Source organism: Engystomops pustulosus, chromosome 5 (genome assembly GCF_040894005.1).
Source record: "Engystomops pustulosus chromosome 5, aEngPut4.maternal, whole genome shotgun sequence".
Classification (NCBI taxonomy): Eukaryota; Metazoa; Chordata; class Amphibia; order Anura; family Leptodactylidae; genus Engystomops; species Engystomops pustulosus.
In genome coordinates this window covers 29185582-29210448 of record NC_092415.1, presented here as the reverse complement: position 1 = coordinate 29210448, position 24867 = coordinate 29185582, and the positions used below count along the sequence as shown (strand labels likewise).

Below are 24867 nucleotides of genomic sequence, written 5' to 3'. Positions count from 1 at the left end.
CTTGAGGAAGCTGACTGACCTGACTACCAGTTCTGGTGGAAGTTGACATCTGGCAGTCTACAATCGCTCGGCGCTGCTGGTAAACTCTGGATAACATGGTCAGTGTTGAATTCCACCTCGTGGGCACGTCGCACAACAGTCGGTGAGCGGGCAGTTGGAGGTGGCGCTGCGCTGCCCTGAGAGTGGCAGCATCTGTGCTGGACTTCCTGAAATGCGCACAGATGCGGCGCACCTTCGTGAGCAAATCAGACAGATTGGGGTATGTCTTGAGGAAACGCTGAACTATCAGATTTAACACATGGGCCAGGCATGGCACATGTGTCAGTCTGCCGAGTTGCAGAGCCGCCACCAGGTTACGGCCGTTGTCACACACAACCATGCCTGGCTTCAGGTTCAGCGGTGCCAGCCACAGATCAGTCTGCGCCGTGATGCCCTGTAATAGTTCTTGGGCGGTGTGCCTTTTATCGCCTAGGCTCAGCAGTTTGAGCACCGCCTGCTGTCGCTTAGCGACGGCACTGCTGCTGTGCCTAGAGCTACCGACTGATGGCGCCATGCCCACGGATGGTAGTTCGGAGGAGGAGGTGGAGGAGGGTTGGGAGGAGGCATAGTAGGCCTGAAACACCTGGACCGAGGTAGGCCCCGCAATCCTTGGCGTCGGCAGTATATGACCAGCCGCAGGGTCAGACTCGGTCCCAGCCTCCACCAAGTTAACCCAATGTGCCGTCAGTGATATATAGTGGCCCTGCCCGGCAGCACTCGTCCACGTGTCCGTGGTCAGGTGGACCTTGTCAGAAACGGCGTTGGTCAGGGCACGGATGATGTTGTCTGACACGTGCTGGTGCAGGGCTGGGACGGCACATCGGGAAAAGTAGTGGCGGCTGGGGACCGAATACCGAGGGGCGGCCGCCGCCATGAGGTTGCAAAAGGCCTCGGTCTCTACTAGCCTATAGGGCAGCATCTCCAGGCTGAGCAATCTGGAGATGTGGACATTAAGGGCTTGGGCGTGCGGGTGGGTTGCACTATATTTGCGTTTCCGCTCCAGCGTCTGGGGTATGGAGAGCTGAACGCTGGTGGATGCTGTGGAGGATCGTGGAGGCGACGATGGGGTTTTTGTGGCAGGGTCCTGGGCAGGGGGCTGACTATCAGCTGACACAGGGGAAGGAGCAGTGGTGTGCACGGCCGGAGGTGAACGGGCTTGTTGCCACTGAGTGGGGTGTTTAGCATTCATATGCCTGCGCATACTGGTGGTAGTTAAGCTAGTAGTGGTGGAACCCCTGCTGATCCTGGTTTGGCAAATGTTGCACACCACAGTCCGTCGGTCATCCGGTGTTTCCTTAAAGAACCTCCAGACTTCTGAAAATCTAGCCCTCGCCGCAGGAGCCCTCGCCACGGGAGCTTCACTAGTTGACACATTTGGCGCTGATGCACCAGGTCTGGCCCTGCCTCTCCGTCTGGCCCCACCACTGCCTCTTCCAACCTGTTCTGGTCGAGGACTCTCCTCCGTCTCAGAAGCACTGTGTTCACCCGGCCTATCAACCCAGCTTGGGTCTGTCACCTCATCATCCTCCGATCCCTCAGTCTGCTCCCCCCTCGGACTTCCTGCCCTGACAACAACTTCCCCACTGTCTGACAACCGTGTCTCCTCATCGTCGGACACCTCTTTACACACTTCTTCCACTACGTCAACAAGGTCATCATCACCCACAGACTGCGACTGGTGGAAAACCTGGGCATCGGAAAATTGCTCAGCAGCAACCGGACAAGTGGTTTGTGACTGTGGGAAGGGTCCAGAAAACAGTTCCTTAGAGTATGCCGATTCAAATGCCAAATTTTCCTGGGAGGGGGCAGACTGGGGGGGAGGAGGCTGAGGTGCAGGAGCTGGAGGAGTGCCGATTTCGGTGACATGGGTGGACTGCGTGGAAGACTGACTGGTGGACAAATTGCTCGAAGCATTGTCGGCAATCCACGACATCACCTGTTCGCACTGTTCTGGCCTCAACAGTGCTCTACCACGAGTCCCAGTAACTTCAGACATGAACCTAGGGAGTGTAGCTCTGCGGCGTTCCCCTGCTCCCTCATCAGCAGGTGGTGTCTCACCCCGCCCAGGACCACGGCCTCTGATTCCTGCAGTAGTTGGACGCCCACGTCCCCGCCCTCGTCCTCTACCCCTAGCCCTCGGGTTAAACATTTTGAAAATTAAAGTTATAACTTTAATTTTTTTTTTATTTTTTTTGTGTTTTTTGTGTTTTTTAGTTTTTTTTTGTGTTTTTTAGTTTTTAAAACCAAACAATGCTATCCTATTGCTATGGCTATTTTCTAGCCAAGTATGAAAGCACACTGCTATGCCAGATGAGATGACGCTGAGTTATGAAAAAATAAACGTAAAATAAAAAGGAAATGGCAGACTGTGCCTAATTGAAATCCAACCCCTAATAAATTTTCCCACTTCGGTCTTTGCGATGGATATGTGCGTCACTAAGCGCAAAACACAGCGGTCGCAAGTCTCACTACAAATTGCTTACAATTTGCTAGTAGATGCACTGCAGCAAGGACAGCCACCAGCAGATCAACCAGAAATCAAATATATATAACGCTACTGTAGGCGTAAGTAAGCCGTTTGGATTCTCCTATGGCTATTTTCTAGCCAAGTATGAAAGCACACTACTATGCCAGATGAGATGACACTGAGTTATTAAAAAAATAAACGTAAAATAAAAAGTAAATGGCAGACTGTGCCTAATTGAAATCCAACCCCTAATAAATTTTCCCACTTTGGTGTTTGAGGTGGATATGTGTGTCACTAAGAGCTAAACACAACGGTCGCAGGTCTCCCTGCAAATTCCTCACAATATGGTACTAGCTGCCCTACTAGTGCCAGCAAGCCCAGCCACAAGCAAACAAAAAAAAAAAAGTATAACGTTATTGTAGCCCTAAGAAGGGCTGTTGGGTTCTCGTAGAATCACTCCTGCCTAACACTATTCTAATAGAACACCCTAACGCTTTCCCTGACCAGCAGCAGCTCTCTCCCTAGCGGCATCCAGACACAGAATGATCCGAGCAGCGCGGGCAGCGGCTAGTCTATCCCAGGGTCACCTGATCTGGCCAGCCAACCACTGCTATCGACGTGTAAGGGTACCACGTCATGCTGGGTGGAGTGCAGAGTCTCCTGGCTTGTGATTGGCTCTGTTTCTGGCCGCCAAAAAGCAAAACGGCGGGAGCTGCCATTTTCTCGAGCGGGCGAAGTATTCGTCCGAGCAACGAGCAGTTTCGAGTACGCTAATGCTCGAACGAGCATCAAGCTCGGACGAGTATGTTCGCTCATCTCTAGTCTAGATGCCTTTTTACACCTAAATAACATTGATGGTTATGTTATACAGAATTGTTTCCCCTAAATCCCTTTCCAATCCCTTCCCTTCTTTGGTTGAACTTGATGAACATGTGTCTTTTTTCAACCGCATTAACTATGATACTATGATGATATGATAATCAAGCTTCTTTGGGAACGGAAGATGTGTCCTGTCTGCCTGCTTTCAATATGTTTCAGGATAGCTTTTGTGTACATGTGTATTGAGAGCAGGAACAGATGTACAGGGATGTCATTGAAGTAGGTCCTTCGGTGGGTGGTTTGGTGGCCATGGGCCCCCTAGAAGGCTTGGGCCCCAGGCTGCCACCCAAACTATAATTCATTACTAAAGGTCTACATTATATACACCCTTAGTTACAATTATAATACCAAAAATTCTATCCAAACCACAAACCGCAATGTACAAGCTTTCACATTCTGGGATTACTCCATAAAGTTCCCCCCATCTTTGTGGTCCACTTTCAACCGCTAATTCTCTCTGCCAAGACGCTACATCAGATGACGTTAATACCCAATTTTTTTCAACAGTCTGCAGATGTAAAAACTCAACATAGAGCAAAAACTTAAATTCTTCATTGTTATGTGAAGTGCAGATTGCCAGGAACAGAAGAAGAGCCTCTTACTCTGACAGGACTTCTTATCATCTCGTAGAAAATATCCTTCGAAGCACTGGCACACGTACGACCCTTCTGCATTGACACATAAGTGCTCACAGCCATGTTCATTCTGGGCGCAGTGGTCCACAGCTGAAAGGAGAATTGAATTTTAGAAAACATCACGTTACCGTAATACATAGAGAAGATTCATGTCCCTTCTGCAGAACACAAACTCTACATTTACTTGTATGGGGCTGCCCAATGGAAGCGCATGAAGCAGGACAATATACAATGTATGTTATGTTGTCCTGTTAATCGGCCCGTTCGAATGAGTCATCATTGACTCTCTCCATGCCCTGATGATGCCCACAGTGGGCTAATATGTGGGATATGGAAATTGGAACGGCCATCTACTTGTCAATAACGGTAAGTTCCTATAACACTGTGTCATAAAAGTAATATAAAATACCCTTAGGAGATCATCTTACCTCTACAACTCTTCTTATCTTCATTTAAGACAAACCCGTCATAGCACTGGCACATGTATGACCCATCCGTGTTGGTGCAGACATGTTGGCATCCATGGTTTGATTCGGCGCAATGATCCACTTCTAAAAACAAGTACAGAATAAAAAAGTCACATGTTATTATATATGACTATTACAGTTTCAAAAATGTTCTAATATTCATTACTTTAGGCAAAGGTTTTGAATGTAGAGGGTCTATATCAATGTTGCACATGCTCGACCACTTCTACTTCTCTTGACTTTTGAGATCCACGAAGAAGGGTCGCCAATTGCAATCCAAGATCATGTGCTACAGTACTGGACATCTCTGGGTTCTCCATAATTGCTACAAAAAGATACTGTCCTAACAGTCAAATTACCGGCTGAGTGGCATTGATATCTGGGTAGACCAGGGTTGGTACGGTTTGGGACAGTGTGGCAATGTGGGGGGAGACAGTGTGGCGCAGGGAAGTGATTTTTCTGAAAAGAGGCCAACTGAGGCTCTGTTGCCCAGGGGCCTACTTAAACCTGGAGCCCGCCCTGTTCACAGGAGAGCATAAGTCCATGTGCATGCAATGTTTTATGTAGGGGCGTAACTTCAGGGGTAGCAGCCATAGTAGTTGCTATGGGGCCCACAATGTAATGGGAGCCCAGCCCCGATGACAAAGATCCACCATCAGGACTCTGTCCATCTTTACCAGCCCAGGCTGAAGCCAATATCCAGGCTGTGAGCATTAATCATCCCATGGACCTGCTCTCCGACCAGCTATCTCCTTCCAGCTGAAGCTTCGCCAGGCTCTGGACAAGGTCCCCGTTCCCTTATAACAAGCACTGAGACCATTGCGTGCCAAAGGCCGCAACAGCCAACCACTCTGGTATTCCAGTGTGTGTATAGGTGACCAGAGTGTGTGTATAGGTGGGCTGTGTGTGTGTATAGGTGAGCTGTGTGTGTGTATAGGTGAGCTGTGTGTGTAGGTGGATGGATGATGCAGAGCTGAGTGTGTAAAAGTAAGCTGAGTGTATATAGGTGAGTTGAGTGTGTATGTGGATGGATGATGCAGAGCTGAGTGTAAAAATGTATATCTGTGTGTGCTGTGCTTTAGTGCGACCAACAGGGATATTTTAATTGGTGTAAAATATATTTTTCCTTTTTTTGGAAGCCTAAATGTGGGGTGCGTCCTACAGTAAGAAGCGTCTTATAGTCCGAAAAATACGGTATATTTTTTTTAAGGTTAAAGGGGGCCCCATTCAGAAGTCTGCTATGGGGCCCTGTCTCTCCCAGTTCTGCCCCTTGTTTTATGTAGGTCACAGAAATTTATGTAAGGGGATTACTACCAATCTACACACAGGGGGTTAGGAGACCCCTCTTCCAGGTATTACATGGTGTTGTGTATAATCCAACTTGTCAAAGTACAGTTAAGTACAGTACTCGTTATAGTATTAAACAATTATCAAACATCACCGCCTGAGCTCTGTACCCTGTATCCCGCAATATCTACATTACTGTGTATTTGTACATTGCGATACATCCGGCCTAGGTTTGTGTAACCTCATTATGTCTTTTCCATGCAGATTTCCTTTGTTGAAATTCTGTGCCGAGAATAAAAATACTAAGCATTTGGTTTTCCATAGAACTAGTACAAGTCTCATCTCTCTTAGGGACATGACTGATGAGGTCAACTGTGGGATAATTAACCTTTCATATAAATGAAGCCCTAGAAACAAGGCGAGTCACTGGTATCAGACGTCATACATGAATGTGGTGGGGTCTGCCCGTCACCGCAGTGTTATCCTAGAGGTGCCTGGGGACAATATCTGTAGGGGGTCCCTAATTAACCCCATTCACTTTACTACTGACCTTCATCTGACAAGGTAATAACTAGGGTGAGGTCACAGGGACAATTCTGTAACATGACATTTGACAACTTACAACACTTTTTACCGTGTGTAATAATCCTTACAACTAAAACATCAAGGCCTACATTTACTAAAGCCCTTGTGCCAGTTTTATGTCGGTCTTTGCACATTATTTATATAGCACAGGTATTTATATAGTGTAGCGGCTGAACGCAAAACACAAAATTCTGCACTGGAAGGGGGCGTTCCGGTGCTCAGTCAAACCGTTCTACACATTTATCATACAGGGTCTGACAGAATTGTGTTTCACGCCCTATGTTAAAGGTGCGCCAAAAAAAGTTGGTGCACTCTGTATGAGCAGTGCAGGGGGCGCCAGATTCATGAAGAACGTGCACCACAATTCATGAATCCGTCACACCGCTCCCTCTACAGGCAAACTGCACTTAGTGCAGTTTGCACTATTTTTAATAGAAATTTCAAGTGATCAAACTATTATTTGGTATTAATGTAGACTTCCTCATAATTTCGTTTAAATAAAAACAAGGAATTAGCAAAGTTTTAGATGCAAGATGTTCGCCGGTTTCCTGGTATCCTGATTTTGGTTTTTGTTGCTTGCTCCTTCTTTATCTGTGTTTCTGTTGCAATTATATATATAATAAACATCATAGATGGATGCAATTTTCTACCTGCTTGTTCTTTGTGTGTTATCCTCTTTCATTTCCAGCAGTGTGGGTGGTCTTATTCCCCCCTCCCCTGCATTTGCTAGCTTTTTCATTATACATTGCTTCCTCAGGTTTCAATTGTGATATATTCTGGGCCAACAATTGTACTCTGAAAATGTTCATATGAATTTGAGATCATAACTTAATTTAAAACTTTGTGGAAGAGGCCCTATAAATGTCTCCAGGGGGAGTCTACCACCTCCTCCATGGCGTTCTAGTATACTGGCAGTATGTTGTAATAAAATACAGAATGATTTACAACATACCTTTATGATTTCTGCTCTTAATGATATTTTTCCAAGATATTCCCAATTAAATCCATATGCTAATTAGGCAGTTGATTCACCTAGGTTGATGTCCTCAGTACCTGGAGCACTGTTATTCCTATCTAAATCACTCCCCTCTTCTTCCAATGTTGCCAAATGCTTCTCACAGGTCTCCTGTTTATTTGATAGAGAGGGTAGTGGTCCAGACATGCGTAGCAGTGCTCTGTGTGCTGAGGACACAACCTGGTGCACCAACACACTTATTAGCATAGGGATTAAAATGGCAATTTATCAGAAACGACTCAGAAATAATGGACAAAAATATTAAAGGTATTTTTGAAATCATGGAAAATTTCCTTACAACATGCTTCCAGCAGATTATAATGCTTTGGGAGGTGGGAGACTTCTATCACAGAGTTGCAGAGTATCACCCCTATTTTATTACTTCCCTGCAGAGTTTCTTGTTCATTGGCCCAATAAAATACTGTGACCCCACACTACATTCACATGCAGCACTTGCTTGTAAGAGATAAGGATAAGTACTTTGGTTGTTTCCTATTTTGGGGGTCTACGGGAGGGCACAAACTGAACTGAACTCATCTCCGCCGATTTCCCCTGAATTGCCCCGGGATTTTGGCGCGCACGATCGGATTTTGGCGCATCGGCGCTGTCATGCACGCGACGGGAATCGGGGGGCATGGCCGAATGAAAACCCGACGGATTCGGAAAAACCGCTGCATTTAAAAAAAAAAAAAGTGTCGCGGAGCTTGCACTTACCTTCACTAGGAATAGGCCGGTGAACTTGAGTGCGTTCCGATGCTCTTCAGCGCAGCAGCGCCACCTGGTGGACGTCGGAGGAACTGCCTTAATGAATCCCGGCCGGACCCGAATCCACCACAGAGAACGCGCCGCTGGATCGCGAATGGACCGGGTAAGTAAATCTGCCCCATCGTGTCCGTTCATTTCAGTGGTTCTATGTTCGGTCTCTCTCATGGGCAATGAGTGTAACAGGGCGTTTTTGTCCATTCCCATTGGACACTTATTGTTATGTCATGTATTTGGTCAGAGGAACTGTTTGGGTGAACCAGATACCATGCCCCTTGGCACTTCTAGCAGAGCTACACTTTTTTTTTCACTCATTTCCCAGTCTCCATAGAAGTTTTCAAAATTGCTTGAAAACCCCTTTAAAGGAGTTTTCCGACAAAACAAGTTAGGCCCTATCCATAGGTGTATAGGGGGTGTAGAGGAGGTGTATCAGGAGATTTCTCTGCTGCGTGGATAGCCTTGTGTTCCGATTGGCTGGGTTGCTTGTTGAGAGGTATGTTCAGACCGAATGCTTTGTTGCAGAACGATTGGCTGATCCCCACGTGGTTAGCCAAAGATAAGGAAAACTCATAACATTAGTGATAGGAAGATGTATCTGAATAAGAGGTTTTTTTTGGGTATGCTGTATAATCTTTGTGTTTTTTTATGTTAGAATTTTATTTTTGTTAATATTATAGGAGAGTTTATTATAACGATGTATGTATAAATTAAAGGAGAGGACTGACGTTGGTCATGCACCGGAAGAAGCTGTAAGGCCAAACCCAGGGTCGGGGCAGTGACTGGCGTCCTCATGGAATTATAACTACATGCACATTTTTACTAGTTTTATAAATCTGATATTAAAAGATTCATCCTATTGAAACTGTCTACACTATGTCCGTGGGTATCTTCTTTATATAGCACGGTGGGCTATGGAAGATATTTGAGGATAGGAGAAAAGCAGTAGAGGTTTCGTGTCTGAATGGCATCTTATTCCCACTGAAGTCCGTTTTGGTCGGATTAACTCATGAATTGACCTGAATATTCATGTGTATGACGAGAACGTTTATATGTATGAGAAATAAGGAAGAAATAATATGAGATACGTTGAGCTCCGGTCACACTACACCCTATCCCCAAGTGGATGAAATTTTCTACCTGGGGCTTGTTCTTTGTGCACTGTTATCCTATTGATAAATTGTCATTTTAATCCATATGTTAATAAGGCAGTTGTGTCCTCAGCACAGAGAGCACTGCTATTCCTGCCTGGACCACTACCCTCTCTATCAGATAAACAGGAGAATTGTGAGAAGCATGGGTAACATTGGGAAGTAATTTAGATGGGAATAGCGGTGCTCTGGGTGCATCAACTGCATTAAGTGCCTCATTAGCATATGAATTCAATTGGGAATATCTTGGAAAATATCATGAAGAGTGGAAAAAATAAAGGTTAACTGGCTGACATGAGGACCACCCCAGGAAAGGAAAACCAAGAGTCACCTCTGCTGTGGAGCATAAGCTCATCCGAGTCACCAGCCTCAGAAATCGCAGGTAAACAGCAGCTCAGATTAGAGACCAGGTAAATCCCTCACAGAGGTCTAGCAGCAGACACATCTCTACAGCAACTGGCAAGAGGAGACTGTGTGCAGCAGCCTTCATGGTAAAAGAGCTGCTAGGAGACCACTGCTAAGGACAGGCAACAAGCAGAAGAGACTTGTTTGGGTTAAAGAACAAGGAATCGACATGAGACCAGTGGAAATCTGTGCTTTGGTCTTTTGAGTCCAAATTTGAGAACTTTGGTTCCAACCACCCTGTCTTTGGGTGACGCAGAAAATGTGAACGAATGGACTCTACATGTCTGGTTCCTACCGTGAAGCATGGAGGAGCAGGTGTGATGGTGTGGGGGTGCTCTAGTGACGGTGTTGGGGATTAATTCAAAATTGATGGTATACTGAAGCAGAATGGTTACCACAGCATCTTGCAGCGGTTGTTATTCCATCCGGTTTCGGTTTAGTTGGACCATCATTTATTTTTCAACAGGACAATGACCCCAAACACCTCCAGGCTGTGTAAGGGCTATTTGACCAAGGAAGGAGAGTGCTGGGTGCTACACCAGATGTCCTGGCTTCCACATTCACCAGACCTGAACCCAATCAAATGATTTGGGGTGAGCTGGACCGCAGAGAGAAGGCAAAAGGGCCAACAAATGCTAAGCAACTGTAGGAACTCCTTCAAGAGAATGCCAAGAGTGTGAAAAGCAGTAATCAAAGCAAAAGCTGGCTACTTTGAGGAACCAAGACTATAAGGTATATTTTCAGTTGTTTCACACATTTTTGTTAAGTATACGTATAATTCCAGATGTGTCAATTCATAGTTCTGATGCCTTCAATCTACAATTTTTATAGTCATGAAAGTACAGAAAACTCTTAAAATGATAAGATTGAATTAGTGATGAGATCCCCACAGACCACGAGAACGGGGTATCTCTATGGAGCTGACAGAGATTGCAGACCGCCGTACTTGGCAATTTCCGTCAGGTCCATAGAGATGAACAGGGCGGCCCGGCCATGTGCGACCAGCTGCTCCGCTTATCTCTGGGAGTGACAAGGGATCAGAAGGGGGTACATTGGACCCCCCCTTCTTGTGATCAGTGGGGTTCTCATCACTGAGACCCACCCCGATCAGTGGTTTTCGTGGGAAAACCCCTTAAAATCATAAATAAGAAGATGAATAAATGACAGTACATTATTCTCTGCAGCTATGGCCATGATGTATTGTAGGATCACACTAGTGAACTCATAGCTGCTGAAAGAAACTAGGCTGAAAACCTAGAAATAACACCATCCAGGAAATGCTAGAGTTGGTTTGGATGAATCTCTCAGAATGGATTACATTTATCAAGAGACAAATCTTAATGAACTGTTTGGAATAATCAACCTAATTCTAAACATATGATATTACAGAGATCTGGGCATCATGCCTTGGTGATCGGGTCACTAGTGGCACTAGACCTTAGCAGGGATAAACTCATAGTAACTGCTTGTACTTTTCTAATAATAGAAACCTTGAAAAATTTTTCCAAATATATAAATAACGGTAATTGATGAGCGGGGCCATCACTATTCGGACCCGGACCCAAATCCCACAATTGGTGATGGCATCCATCAATGACGGCTTGCATGCGGCACTGGCAATTACATGCCACGGGCAAGCACCAATAGTGGCAGTTACCAGTGTGGGGGGGGGGGGGGGGTGAACTGCAAAGTCTGGTTTCATGTTCTGCGGACCTGGACCTTCTATTTAAGATTTTTATGAATTATAAGACATTTAGGAAATTGTGGAGAGAGACGTTCTCGATGCCAGATGCTTCCAATTACAGCTGACTTTGCATAAGATGTGCACTGGCTCGATTACAATATTCTTAACTTCTCCTTTTTACATATAAATTTGTACTTGAGAGACCAAATTAAACAATGAATCACGTTTCCTTAAATACTAAGAGCCTCCAGGTACAGTTGCTTACAAGGATTGCTGGGAAATGTGCAATGAAGTGTAAGTCCAGGCCCAACAGCTGTTTGTAAAGGGCTTTTTGCAAGGAAACTCAACATCTGTTTATCTTACAATAAAAATGTAAGATTTTCTCGTTTTTGGCTCAGAATAATGTCTGGTCTCATGAAACTGAGTGGAGATTAAAGAACTGAAAGAAAACACGGCCAGGGTTACGACATTCATATTTACTGCCATAAATTACAAGAGGCCGAGTTATGTTTAAAATTGTCACCAAGAATTAAAGTTTGTCTTCCATTAACTTTATATTGTATACGCCAAGACTGGAAATCCCCTGAGAAAGCTGAACATGTAGAAGACTTTTAGTACAGGAGAACATAGTCTGCGGCACACAACCTGCATCCTAGTAATGCTGTGTAACCCCTCCCCTGTAATACTGTGTAACCCCACCCCTGAGGAACAATAAAACAACCGGCTTTCTGTTCCACCCACCCTGCTCCGCCTCCTCCTACCTGACTTCGCTGTTCAGAATATTTTGGCGTGCCAAAGCTCTAACACCTTATAATGGGCCCAAAAGATCCAGCAGAAGACAAAATCGGCTGTAAAAAAACCAGACGGATTCAGAAAAACCGCTGCATTTAAAAAAAAAAGTGTCACTCGACACGCGCTTACCTGCACCCAGGGTAGGACGGTGAACTCCGATGCAATCCGATGGTCTTCAGCGCAGCAGCGACACCCGGTGGACGTTGGAGGAACTGCCTTAGTGAATCCCGGCCGGAACCAAATCCTCCACAGAGAACCGCCGCTGGATCGCGAATGGACCGGTTAAGTAAATCTGCCCCAATGTGTGACTATTGCTCCAGTTAACTGAAATACCCGGACTCTTAGTGATCAGACACTTGTATATAGTTCAAGAGGTGACTTTGGGACCAAATTACACAATGATATGCTCCTCTATGCAGATGGTCCCTATTTGGCGCTAGTCCCCACTCTTCTGTAGTGGCTTTTAAAAGATTTTTTTAATTCTGGATTTTGCATCTATTCAGTAAAAAGAACTGAAGCAAAGTTAAGTCAGCCATAGATATTGGACTAGAAGACATGGTTTGAAGGCTGAGATCACAGAAGGCTTGTCGAGATCTTTCACATCACACCCTTTATTTTTTTATGGACTTTGTCCACAGGATTATTGTCCTGCTGGGATCTGACATTGCCTGGAATATTTTATATACTAGCACATGAAGTTATCCTCCCGTCATTTTTCTTCAACAAACTTTACGCGTTGATGTCCACCAGAAGGTGAAAGGCGGTTTTTGCTTTTCCAAAGACCAATAGTAGGTACTAACTGTGTACTAGGTACCTTCTGTGTACACATGAACACAACAACTGTCAGGGCTCGGGGTCAGTGAACCCCCTTGACCACCGTGGGAGATGGTACTAGCCGTCACCTAGGACTGGAATCTAAGTGGCATCTGTTCTTCACCAGAGCCCGCCACAAAGCAGGATGGACTTGCTGGGGGTGCCACCATGTCGTTCCACAGGTGCGACTAGCCCACGTTGGCAGCTAAGGTCGATGTACAAAATCAGCATTCAGGCTCGAGGTCAGGTACAGGCGCTTAGTCAGGGCTGGCGGCAGAGATGCAAGGTCCCAGGTCAGGTCTGAGGTCACAATAGGAATACAAGGCAGAGCGGGAATGGGAACAGGAACAAGGAACAATAGCAAGGAAGCTTTCTCTTTGGCTATGAGCTCAAATATCTGGGAATGATGGGAACAGTCGGCCTTTAAGGAAAACCCGGAAGAGGCCAGCGCCAATTAGCGGTGCACTGGCCCTTAGAAATCTCTGAGAGCCGGTGTGCGTGCGCCCTAGGGAGTGGGGACGCGTGCGACCTAGCTGAGACAGGAGCAGGATTGTGGAGAAGTATGTGAGAACCGGGGGGAGGGGGGTGCTGTGGCACCCGTGACAGCATCCATGAGCCAAAATACATGGCCCACAGTCATCTGTGGCCGGCGATAATTTGGTAAGCTGGCTTGCCGGAGGGTTGAGATACTACGACAGCTTTCACCAGTGTTACTACTAATGTTTGCCTATGGCAAGAGTATGGCTGCCTTTCTGGGGTATTTTGATTATTTCAAGTCACCTAGGATGGTGGGGAACTTTCTTATTGGTCGTGGGTCTGAGGGTTGCACTATTCGTTCTACGTTGGACTACCCCAACTAGCCAACAACAGAGCTTGGCCATCCTTGGTAGTCAACACTCATGACCAGGTCCTTAATTTATTTCTAATTACAATGGATTCAATTTGCCCTATGGAACCCACTATTTATTTTTCAGTTAATATGATACAGTCTCCCATTTCTGACTAAATACTGTTAAATACATGAAGCAACTGCACTTATTAAATATGGCATTGCCTTAAAGAGAACCTGTCATCAGCATTCACCATGAAATCTAACTGAATCAACCAACGTCTCCCTAGGTGTCCCTAGGTGTCTCCCGAGCCCCTAGTGACTCGTTGAGTCGGCTGGCAAGGTGCCTGCTACTTTTTTAAATGAAATATTTTAGATAGATCTGGATTTTTATACAAAGCATGGGGCACAGTATGGGAACCTGACATTAGGTTTAATGGTGAAAACCAGATGACAGGTTCCCTTTAAATCACTGTGGCGTTCTATTTCCGGCTATTTTAAAAAATCAAATTGCGGTGAGACTGTATGTATAATTTTTCGAAGCTTGTCCCGTACATAAGACCTTATCCTTACAATAAGAACTATTTATTGAAATAGAGAAAAGATTACCTAAAAGGGTGACTATGCTGCACTGTATGCGCCTCGCCCTCCACCCAACGCGCTACGGAGGCAGCTGTAACATATCACTATCATAATGTTTACATGTATGTTGGAGCTGAAGTATTCTGACTTCATTTCTGTTTTTCTGCCTTGTATAATTGCCGTAATCACTTTTGTTGTGTTTCAGGAAATATGACATCTCTATAGCAACTTACTCCTGCAGGTTTTCCCGTTGCGATGCAGAGCATAGCCTTTACGACATTTACATACAAATGAGGTGTCGCCGCTGACACATTCGTGTTCACATCCGTGATCGCCCTGCGAGCAGTAGTTAATCTCTGCAAAGATACAAAGGGAAAAAGATGTAAATCCATACATAAAGGACACCAAAGAAGAGAGAACGTAAAAACGACCGCAGGATCCTAATAAAATTGGATTCTGACGGAGGCATTATTAATAATACATGGCAACGTTCTGCCAGAATCCAGGGAGTATGATGTATTTCATTGCAGATAAAGCCCTGATGAGAGCTTAGTCATACATGCAGGTTTTTTGATGCAGGTTTTGAAGCCAAATTCATGATAAAGGTAGAGGTAGAGATGAGCTGAACCGACAACCCCGGGATTCCGACCCGGAGGTCCCCTTGCCAATCCCAGCCATGGCTACTAGCTATGGGCATTGAGCTGTTTGGCCGCTTATCTGGCAATACGCCTGGGTCAGGCGGCCGGACTCCAACTTGGACATCGGGTCTACCCATCTCTACATATAGAGAGTAGGAGTATGCCTGGATTTTAACACTGCAAAGTTTTGGGGTACGTCCACTGGAAACCGGTACAAAACTGCAATGTTACTGGAGTAATATATTATGCTATAAGGCAATTTTCCACAAAACTGAAGCAAATCAGTGAAAATCCAGCCGAAAAAGTTCAGATACAACTTCGGTTTTCCCTACTGACTCTTTTTTCTGCTTCCAAACTATGCAGTCCCTATGCAGTCCTGTATGATGAATCCATAGTACATGTACATTTGTTATAGAGCTGTACAACACAGATCTAAAATATAGCTAAGTCCATGAGACCTTACAATAATAATCCATGTGTGGTTCTCAACTTGTGGATGTCTAAAATAATCAGTAACTTTTCAACAAACCATGAATAAAACAATGGTACACGGGACTACAAGTAACATTTCTAACTTTTGCTCTTCTTATGCTCACTCCTTACTTCCTAATTTGATTTTCACTCGAAAATCTCTGCTGAATTCCATCTTGCCCAAAACAAGACAGAAGGTCACTGATGTGTTAGATTACATAAAAGCTCTATGGAGAGGGGATGGGGTGCAGTGAGTCACAGCAGCTACATCTACAATTAGTCGCACAGACAGATTACAAATTCACAAGGCTACAAAGACAACAGACGATAAAAAAATGAAAATGTGCGGAATGACCAGAAACAGTGTTACTCTTACTAGACTATGGGCAGAGTTAGAAGCTAAACTTATGATTTCTGCAAAGTTTATTGAAAGGATAGGCATGGCTTATACTGGGATGGCCCGGAATTTATATTGATGGCCATGATCAGGGGTTGGAAACTCATTAGCTGTTTGGCCGAATGTAAACATGGGACCGGAAGCCGAAAGCAGTTGGGTCCATGTCCCAGTAGAAGCCTAAAACTATCACTGCAGCCCCAACTCCCTTTGAAGTAGCCACGGCCACAGCGAAGACTTCTAGTGACTACAAGGAAATTGAGACAACTTGGGCCCCACAATGAGATATTGAAGCCAGGATACATTGTTGGCCAATACCTTTAAAGGGAACCTATAAACAGAAATGGACATAATAAACCACCATCAGTATGTTGCCAAGCAGCTTAACACCTTCCAGATTATGTCTCTTACATGACCGAGTGTGGTGGCATCATCCAAAATATCAACTGAAGTAAGATGTAAATTGGTTGTATAAAGTCAAAGAGGTGGAAATTTTAACACTGAAGTCAAGCTCTCTCTCTTCCTTAGAAAGCCCCTTCACTGTAATTGACAGTCCTGCATCTGGAGACATCACTATCCAGATCTCCTGAATTCCAATACATGATGTCAACCAAAGAGGAGGTGGCGTTCAGAGTTGACTCCCCCTTGACTTTATACAACCAATTTTCATTGGAATGATGCCAATGAAACAATCAAAAACTAGAAGGTATTACACTGTTTAACAATAAACTAGCAGAATACTCATGACAGGTTCGCTTTAAGACTTTATAATGAATAGAACTTTTACTATACAATAAAAATTGTTGAATTCAGCTTGCCTGGTGAATAACACTCTATCGGTAAATTAATCCTCCCTTTACTGGCAACGGATCAATTTTTATCTTAATTAAATCATTAAACTTAGGTATCATATTGTCTGAAACAATCCCATGTACTATGATGTGATGGAATAGGGCAACACATTATTTATAGAAAAGTATCCTTGAAACAAACTTACTTGTGCAAGTTTTCTTGTCTGCATTGAGTGAATATCCCGGCCGACATCTGCAGTTATAAGACTCGTCAGTATTCACACACTCGTGTTCACAGCCATGATTAGACAACGCACAGTAATCCGGTCCTAGGGACAATAATCAAGCATGAATTGTCTACTAAAAAGGTATCTATCAGACATGTGTAGTGGTCCTAACAATGTGGTCATTAGGAACTATTAGGCTCTTATTGGATTGCATATGTCCATATAGCCTGATCACCTCTATGCACCATCTAGTGTCTCTAACTGGTAATGCAGCTGAATATAATCTGCCTGGAAAGGGAGGTTTTACATGTTAATCAATGATAAATTGTGTTTTAACTTTGTCAATCCTGTTCTGCCCTAAGCTTCCTAATTGGTGAATGCCTGAAACTCCACCAAGAAGAGAAGTGTAACTTACTCCCTCTGGCTGGAAGTTGCAGAATGATGGAGACTTCCATGTGGGAGGACACATGACCTGCACACTAGCAACCTGCTGCTGCTGTCTCTGATCCCTTACAGAATCTGCTCTAAACTGCTGCCAAAGCAGCGTCTACCTTCTCCAGCCCCAAGTTCCTGAATCTGGGCTGTGAGATTCTTTTATTAGACTGCCTTGAACCAGCTACCTTGGACATTGGCAGAGAGGACCTCTACCTCTGCCTGTTACCATTGCTGCGCTGAAGTCTTGGAATAAAGAGACTTTAAAAAAGTTTTTAAAATCTTGTCTCCATGTGTGATGCCTGGCTGCTGCTAACATCTTGGGTCTCCCTTCTACCATCTACCCGGGGGTCTCTAATATAAGCATACAATGGGAATACCCAAGAGGGAAACTTTCCACCTTAATGTGACCTCTCCTCTACCATCTACCCAGGGATCCCTAACACAAGCATACACCGGAAGTGCCCTAGAGGGAAACCTTCCATCTTTTTGTGGCCTCTCACTCTACTTGCAATCTTTTTGCTGGACCTGCCGGGCATGGATGAAGCCTGTTCCACCTGGACCAAGCGACTGTGACACGTCTACTGCTAGCCTGCGTCAAAGCAGCCACTGAGGTACAGGGAAATCCAGCTGTCCCAACACCGAAAGGTCAAGCCCCGGTGGGAGGATGTTGCACATGGTGGATGTGAAGAGTATGAATCTATAATATGTGAAGTTCTTATTTCTTCACCAAATTCTCCTCCACTGCGGACAAAGCTTTTATTTATAGTCAATCTCACTCCTAACAAGACGTGGCTGAGACGTGGTGAAAGTCACATTATAGTATGAGAGAATCAGCAAAACAACATAGGCCCGGCTCCTTTTAATTTCACTTGACATTGATATCCACAGAAGAAGGACAAAGAGTTTGCTTACTCCGACAAGTTTTCTTATCAGGATTCAGAATAAAGCCCGGCCGACACTGACAGACGTATGAGCTGTTAACGTTGAGACACTTGTGCTGACAACCGTGAGTACCCAAGGCACAATAATCCACGACTAGAGAAGAAGAAACAAAGGCAATATCAGCACCTAGTAGCAAGAGCATTTCTATATATATCATAGTTAGTTATGTCAAGGCCATGAAACTGACATATGCTGTGGATTGGTCACCAGAACCTTTGTGGAGAAGGCACATATATGTATAACTGTGATCAGGGATTATGGGGTGTATGCTATGTGTGGAGATCTTCCTATATTTAAGTATACACTTTACACATAACCACATTTTCTTCCATTAGGGTATGTTTACATGAGACCACTCTTTTAAGGAAATTCAGTAAGGCAGTCCCTGGGTTACGTACAAGATAGGTTCCATAGAATTGTTCTTAATTTGAATTTGTATGTAAGTCGAAACTGTATATTTTATAATTGTAGTTGCAGACAAAAATTTTTTTTGTCCTAGTGACAATTAGAGTTTGTAATTGGGACCAAGGATTATCAATAAAGCTTCATTACAGACACCTTACAGCTGATCATTGTAGTCTGGGACTATAGTAAAGCATCCAGAGAGCTTCACCAGAGATCACAGTGGGCAGAGGGGTCCATCTTTAACAAGATCTGTAAGGTAGGTGTCCTTAAGTAGGGGATCGCTTGTGGCAAGTTTGTCTGTACACCACTAAAACTACCTAAAATGGATGCAGGAATTGCAGTGATGGGTAAATTTGCCATTTTTCTGCTAATGTACAACTCTAATCGACATGACAATGATACTGTGTAATTGCAGCTGTAGTTACTGCCTGGCAAGGCAACAGTTAACAATTAGAATGTTGTTAGTCAATGATATGCTTAGCAATTGGTGTAAGGAAGGAGTAAGCAAGTTGGAAGATCCACCTGAGCTGGACACACCCTAAGGTTATATAAACCTTGGGTGTGGATGGTTGTGGTCTCTTTCCCCTGAGGACTCTCCAGGGAGAGCCCAGAGAGTGCTGAGTCACAGCACTCCTCAGCACATGGCCTGCTGAGCTCCATCACCAGATATCTGCCTCAACCTCCATCCTCCAGCCTGAAGCCACCTTGCCAGGCAGTGAGCCCATCATCCTGAGGAATCAGATCTGACCAGCTATCTCCTACCAGAAGAAGTTTGCTGATGTTAGGGTCGTTGCCTGCTGTTTGAAGTTCAATAAAGAAGTGTAAGTTGATTGGCACAACATTGCCTCCGTCTGATCCCTGGATATGGCTGCTTACCACCATGGACTCCCCCATCCATCACCCAGGGAATTATCCTACAGACACCTCAGGGGTTGCCACAGGGAGAAACCATTGTATTAGCTGTAGGACAGCCCTCCGGTCCCCATACCAAACACCATGACCACAGTGTGACCAAGACCGCACTAGCCAGCCACTACAGTATTCTGGGCCCCGGCTCCCTCCAGGCCCACTAGAAAAGGCTAGGCCCCAGTGGGGATGTGTTGCAGATCCAACCATAGTGAGAAGATTTACTCTTGTACACCAGGACTGATAGAAACGGGTTGGAATTATATCTGTGAAATTCTGTATTAGAGAATGTGTTATTTTGTTGAGTATATTTAAGAATATTGACTTTGGGTGGAATACCCCATTAGGTCCAAATGCTAAAGGAAAGGCTTATACCAAGAATACATACCTGTGCAAGACTTGCCGTCTTTGGCCAGCTTATACGCCTCGTGACACTGGCACAGATAGGATCCCAGGGTGTTGACACAGATCTGTTCACATCCATGATTTTCTGAGGCACATAAGTCTTCAGCTGCAGAACACAATGTAGGATAACTCAATGTAGGATAACTAACAAATTATCAAAAAGAAAAGGTAAGTGTCACATTTCCAAAATTTTTACTTTTCTTAGATGTTCCCCATAAAAAAAGAGCCAGAGAGGGACAAATATAACTCACACATTACATAGTATAAGGCAGTTCACTGGATTCGTATAGCTAAGGCAGTAGTCTTCTAGGTGGTATTCGGTTGAAATTATTCGACACAATTGCTGACTTAGCTTTAAAGAAGGGTCTAGATGCCTTTTTACATCTAATTAACATTGATGGTTATGTTATATAGAATTATTTCCCCTGAATCCCTTCCTCATCCAATCCCTTCCCTTCCTTGCTAGAACTTGATGGACATGTGTATTTTTTCACCCATATAAACAATGTAACTATGTTTTCTGCACAAAGTTTGTCATAATTTACATTGGTCCCTTTCTCCATCTGGGGTTAACATGTAAATACTAACTTAACAAGTACGTTTTTGGCATGTGAAGCTAGACCAGAGTATTTTGTTGGAAACCCATGAAAGCAACAGGAGAACAGATGCTGTCCTTGTTTGCGTTCACTTCGAAGACCCCAATGCTGGTTCAGCAGTTGTAACCACCGAGCTCCAGTGCTGATGACTTCTACTTTCCATCCATCCATTGGTATCCCTCCTTCCAGGGTGATCATTAGCTTGTGGTGAAGCTACATTACATGTTCACATCTTCCAAGAGTTTAGGTCATAGCCTGTTTCTTAACAGACATTGGACACTCCCAGTGTAGTTACCGACGAGAAAAAGAATTTCAGCTATAAATATGTTACTTTTTACATTTTTATTGTATTTGTATAAAGCTCTCTGCTGTCCTTACCGTGACCAGCGCCTGAGGCAGGCTATTCCACAGATTGACAGTTCTCACAGTAAATAATCCTCTGGGGATTAAACCTTGTTTTCTCCGGACAGAGACAGTGCCCCCTTGGCTTTTGATTTAATTCAACCTCGAACAACTTTCCAACATATTTTTTGTATGGACCATTCATATATTTATATCAATTAATAATGTCCCCTCATAGTCCCCTCTTTTCAAGACTAAATGAATATAATTGTTTTAATCTTTCCTCATAGCTGAGACCCTCCATAACCCTTATCATTTATGTGGCTCTTTGTTATACCCTCTCCAGCGCCAGGGCATCCTTTCATTGACTGGTGCGCCGAACTGAACAGCAAATTCCAGGTGAGGCCGCACCAATACCTTGTACATATAATATAAAATTGTATTTAAGTCTATACCAACATTTGGAGATAGAACATGCTGGACTGCACATCCACACATTATACAATGATCTTATGTCGCTATACTACATTAACAAAACAAACTTGAGTTTCTTGGTTACATTTTAATCAGATTGCATAAGCCACTAACCATGTGACAATGATCTCGTTCTGATGGATCCATGCTCTATTTGGTGCAAAATCACATGGCATCCACTGCCACTGCAACACAGCCCCAGCAAGGACCAAGACCCAGCAGCCCCCAGTAGACATACTGGCTATGGCTCTGGGACCTAGGTCCCCACCTTCACAGCACAACAGAAGCAGCGGATGCCATGCAGTACTACACTTTATGAACAGGTCTTGAATGGTCACCATTCCTTGTGGTCTCAGAAATGAGTTGCCATCTTCTGCCACTTTTTGAGACTTTTTTTTGTCTCAGTTGGAACTTGTTTGTATCAGTTGTGACTTTTTTGACTCTCAGTTGGGAAGGAGGGGTCTTTTCTGGGATACGTGGGTCTCGGGAGGTGGTGGAGGAGGCCAGCCACCATTTCGTGGATGTGTGGTCCAGATGTTGGTATATGAGACTATGTTCATGCTACCCACACAAAGTCTCTTGCTCTTTTCAATTTCAATTTAAAGTAAAATCTAAAACATAATTTTAATTTTTGACAGTAAGGATGGGAATAAACAATACAAATGGAAATCCGGAATTTGTTGTTCATGCACCAATATCCATACATACTGCCCCCACCGCAGAGACTGGTAGGAATAGGACGTTCCCATTGCAGTGAGGAACGATGCCTCACAGCGGACGCATCGCAACATGAACGTGCCCCATAATATGGGGCCTTGAGTTAACCACAATTTGTGTGGCGAGCTAAAGGCCAAAGCACATGTTCAGGGAAGGATATTTCTCTAACTACAGCTATCTGGTTCCCTACACATTATTATGGGACACATCCTGAAATGTCTGCCACAAGATGATCGGCTTTTTAAAGGAACATGGTTTGGTGATCACAAGATCTTCTTGCCATTGTTCATAGTATGATATGATAAATGTGTATAACTTACTTCTACAGGTCCTCTCATCAGAATTTAGGACATATCCTTGCTTACATCTACAAAAGTATGAGCCTGGAGTATTGATGCAGAAGTGATCGCAGCCATGAACGGTGGTAGCACAGAGATGAGGAGCTGTAAGAGAGAAAAATACTTCATGTCAATACAAACAGGGGGATAAGAGTCTGCAAGAGGAACTGTATGATAAGTTTCAGGGTCAATAACGAAATCCCTGTTTTCCACTTCATTCTCTCATGTTGGTGCTTATATTAACACTAAAACACACGTGGCCTGTTTAATGTGTATGAACAGCCATTTTTGGTGGGATCGGACATGTAGGCTACAGATTTTAGACTATAGGTAGATTTAATCAAAAATGTATATTTGCCAAAATACCTTATATTCATAACAACTAAACCTTAGAATGTCACTAGCTTTTAATAAATCTACAATATAAGCAAATGTAGAAAACATAGTTAAATCCTATTGCTTCTTTCTCCACTTATCAGGCCCATTTCTTGCTCCTGTGCTTTATAACAAACATTCATTCTTAAATCTCTGCTTAATTCTACTTGTTAAAGCAAGATGGACTGCAGCTCACATAAACGTCATATTACAACTTTACATAGAAATGTAAAGAGTGGAGAAGGGGAGATCAGGAACTAAGTTAGAGCCACAGACCCTGAATGAGGCTGGTGGACATTCATAGGAAGTTCCCCCAAAAGCGCTCTGTGTACAGCGTTTGGGAGCTTTAATAGCGTCTAGTCTCAATCCACAATCTCTAAAAAACTGGGTGTCTACAGAGGAGCAAACTGCTAAAATATGCAGAATGCAGTCATATAATGGCCAGAGTTATTTGCCTTGTCCATGCATTGTGCTTTTCATTTATTCAATGTTGAAATGGTAAGAATTTAAGGTTATGAATAAGACCTGAAAATGTGGTTAAGACTCCAGGCTCCAGAAGCCAAAACAGCGATCGCCCCCCCCCCCGAAAACGGTGCGGGGGGGCCGATCGTGGGGTAAAGACCCCCAGAAGGCATGTTAAATGTCGCGGTCGCGTTGACCGCGGCATTTAACGGGTTAAACACCCGCGATCGGAGCCCACTCCGACCCCGGGTGTTAGCTGGGGATGTCAGCGGTAGATTACCGCTGAAATCCCGCGGCTAACGATGCCGGTTCGGCTGCTATGCAGCGCTGAACCGGCATCGGCTCTGCGCAGTAGCTGTACTGCGCTGAGCGCTAATCGCGGGACTCAGCGCAGTACAGCTACGGCGCAGAGCGCTAAGGGGTTAAAGTGGCACTTTGCGATAAGTTGGTTTGGGTTGTAATTTGGGCATTCAGTATCTAAAAGGTTCACCATCACTACTATAATACTAATGTTCTACTCTATATCTGAGCCCCCGTAGGCTCCAGGTCATGGTCTACCCTAAAATAACATCTTATAACTTCCCATTCGTAAAATTTAGCTTCGATAAATACCTACAACAAAGGTTTCTTAGGCTATTAAATTGACTGAGCCTTAGTATCACAATTAGAAACAATATATGAACATGTCTAGAGTGTTTATTATGGCATGTTACAGTAGCTGCACTTCTGGTTATTTGAGACGCGGTTGATATCTTCACTTGAGTGTTGGGCACTTTGCCACGAGGGGAGTTCACTGTAAATCATTGTGTAAATCAACCACAAATCCCTGAGGTCCAATTCTCATCTATTGATTCAGCAGTTGAAAGTTCTGCAACACAAAGGGGATGGCTGTGGCTTTCATGTCCCTGGTACAGACGTCTTTTGAGGCGCTGGTGTCTTGTTACGGTACAGTTGCTGTGGTCTGCTCTGAACCACGGGGTTCTGGTAGACCTCCCAAACTCAGTTAGAGGTCAGTCAAAGTCATGGACTCATAACACTCTCCTAGAGAACACAATTTTATGAAGCGTTGTGAGACATTCACTGCATTGTTCCTTCAGCCAAGAGACATTTTTTCCGAACAATGAACCGACACCAGAAGGTTTAACTGGATGAGCAGATGTTTCTAACTAAGAAGCAAGGAATTGGGTTATATTTAGTAAAGGTGGAATATGATGAAGATGAGAGAAATTTCTGCCTCGTTTTTAATGCAAATACCAAGATATTGTGGCTCATTTATTTATATGTGGGGCAAGGCAGGGGCGTAACTACAACATGGGTATGAAGCAAAGATATAGTGGCAGCACTCTCAAAAACGATAGTGTCCGGGTGCACCTTCAAGAACCTGGAATAATAGTCCCTCCAAAATTCAACGAAGAAATGGCAGCACTCCAAGGTAACTTGTGAAAATAGGTACTAGTTTATTCCAACATGTGCCAAGCTACGTTTCAGCTCCTAGGGCCTGGAGCCTTCCTCAAGCACAATATTAAATAGGATCTCAAATGACAGTTGTTAAAGGGAACC

At 44.2% G+C, this 24867-nt stretch overlaps 1 protein-coding gene across 1 annotated transcript in view; it reads right to left on the bottom strand.

Moving 5' to 3' along the window:
- Positions 1–24867, bottom strand: part of MATN2 (matrilin 2) — a 77362-nt gene that overhangs the window by 26549 nt on the left and 25946 nt on the right. The window contains exons 4-10 of the mRNA XM_072151474.1: positions 22453–22575; positions 19987–20109; positions 18258–18380; positions 16890–17012; positions 14623–14745; positions 4449–4571; positions 3988–4110 (exon numbers count right to left, since the gene is read on the bottom strand). Coding sequence (XP_072007575.1) covers positions 3988–4110; positions 4449–4571; positions 14623–14745; positions 16890–17012; positions 18258–18380; positions 19987–20109; positions 22453–22575 — 861 coding nt within the window. The remainder of the gene's footprint in view (positions 1–3987; positions 4111–4448; positions 4572–14622; positions 14746–16889; positions 17013–18257; positions 18381–19986; positions 20110–22452; positions 22576–24867) is intronic.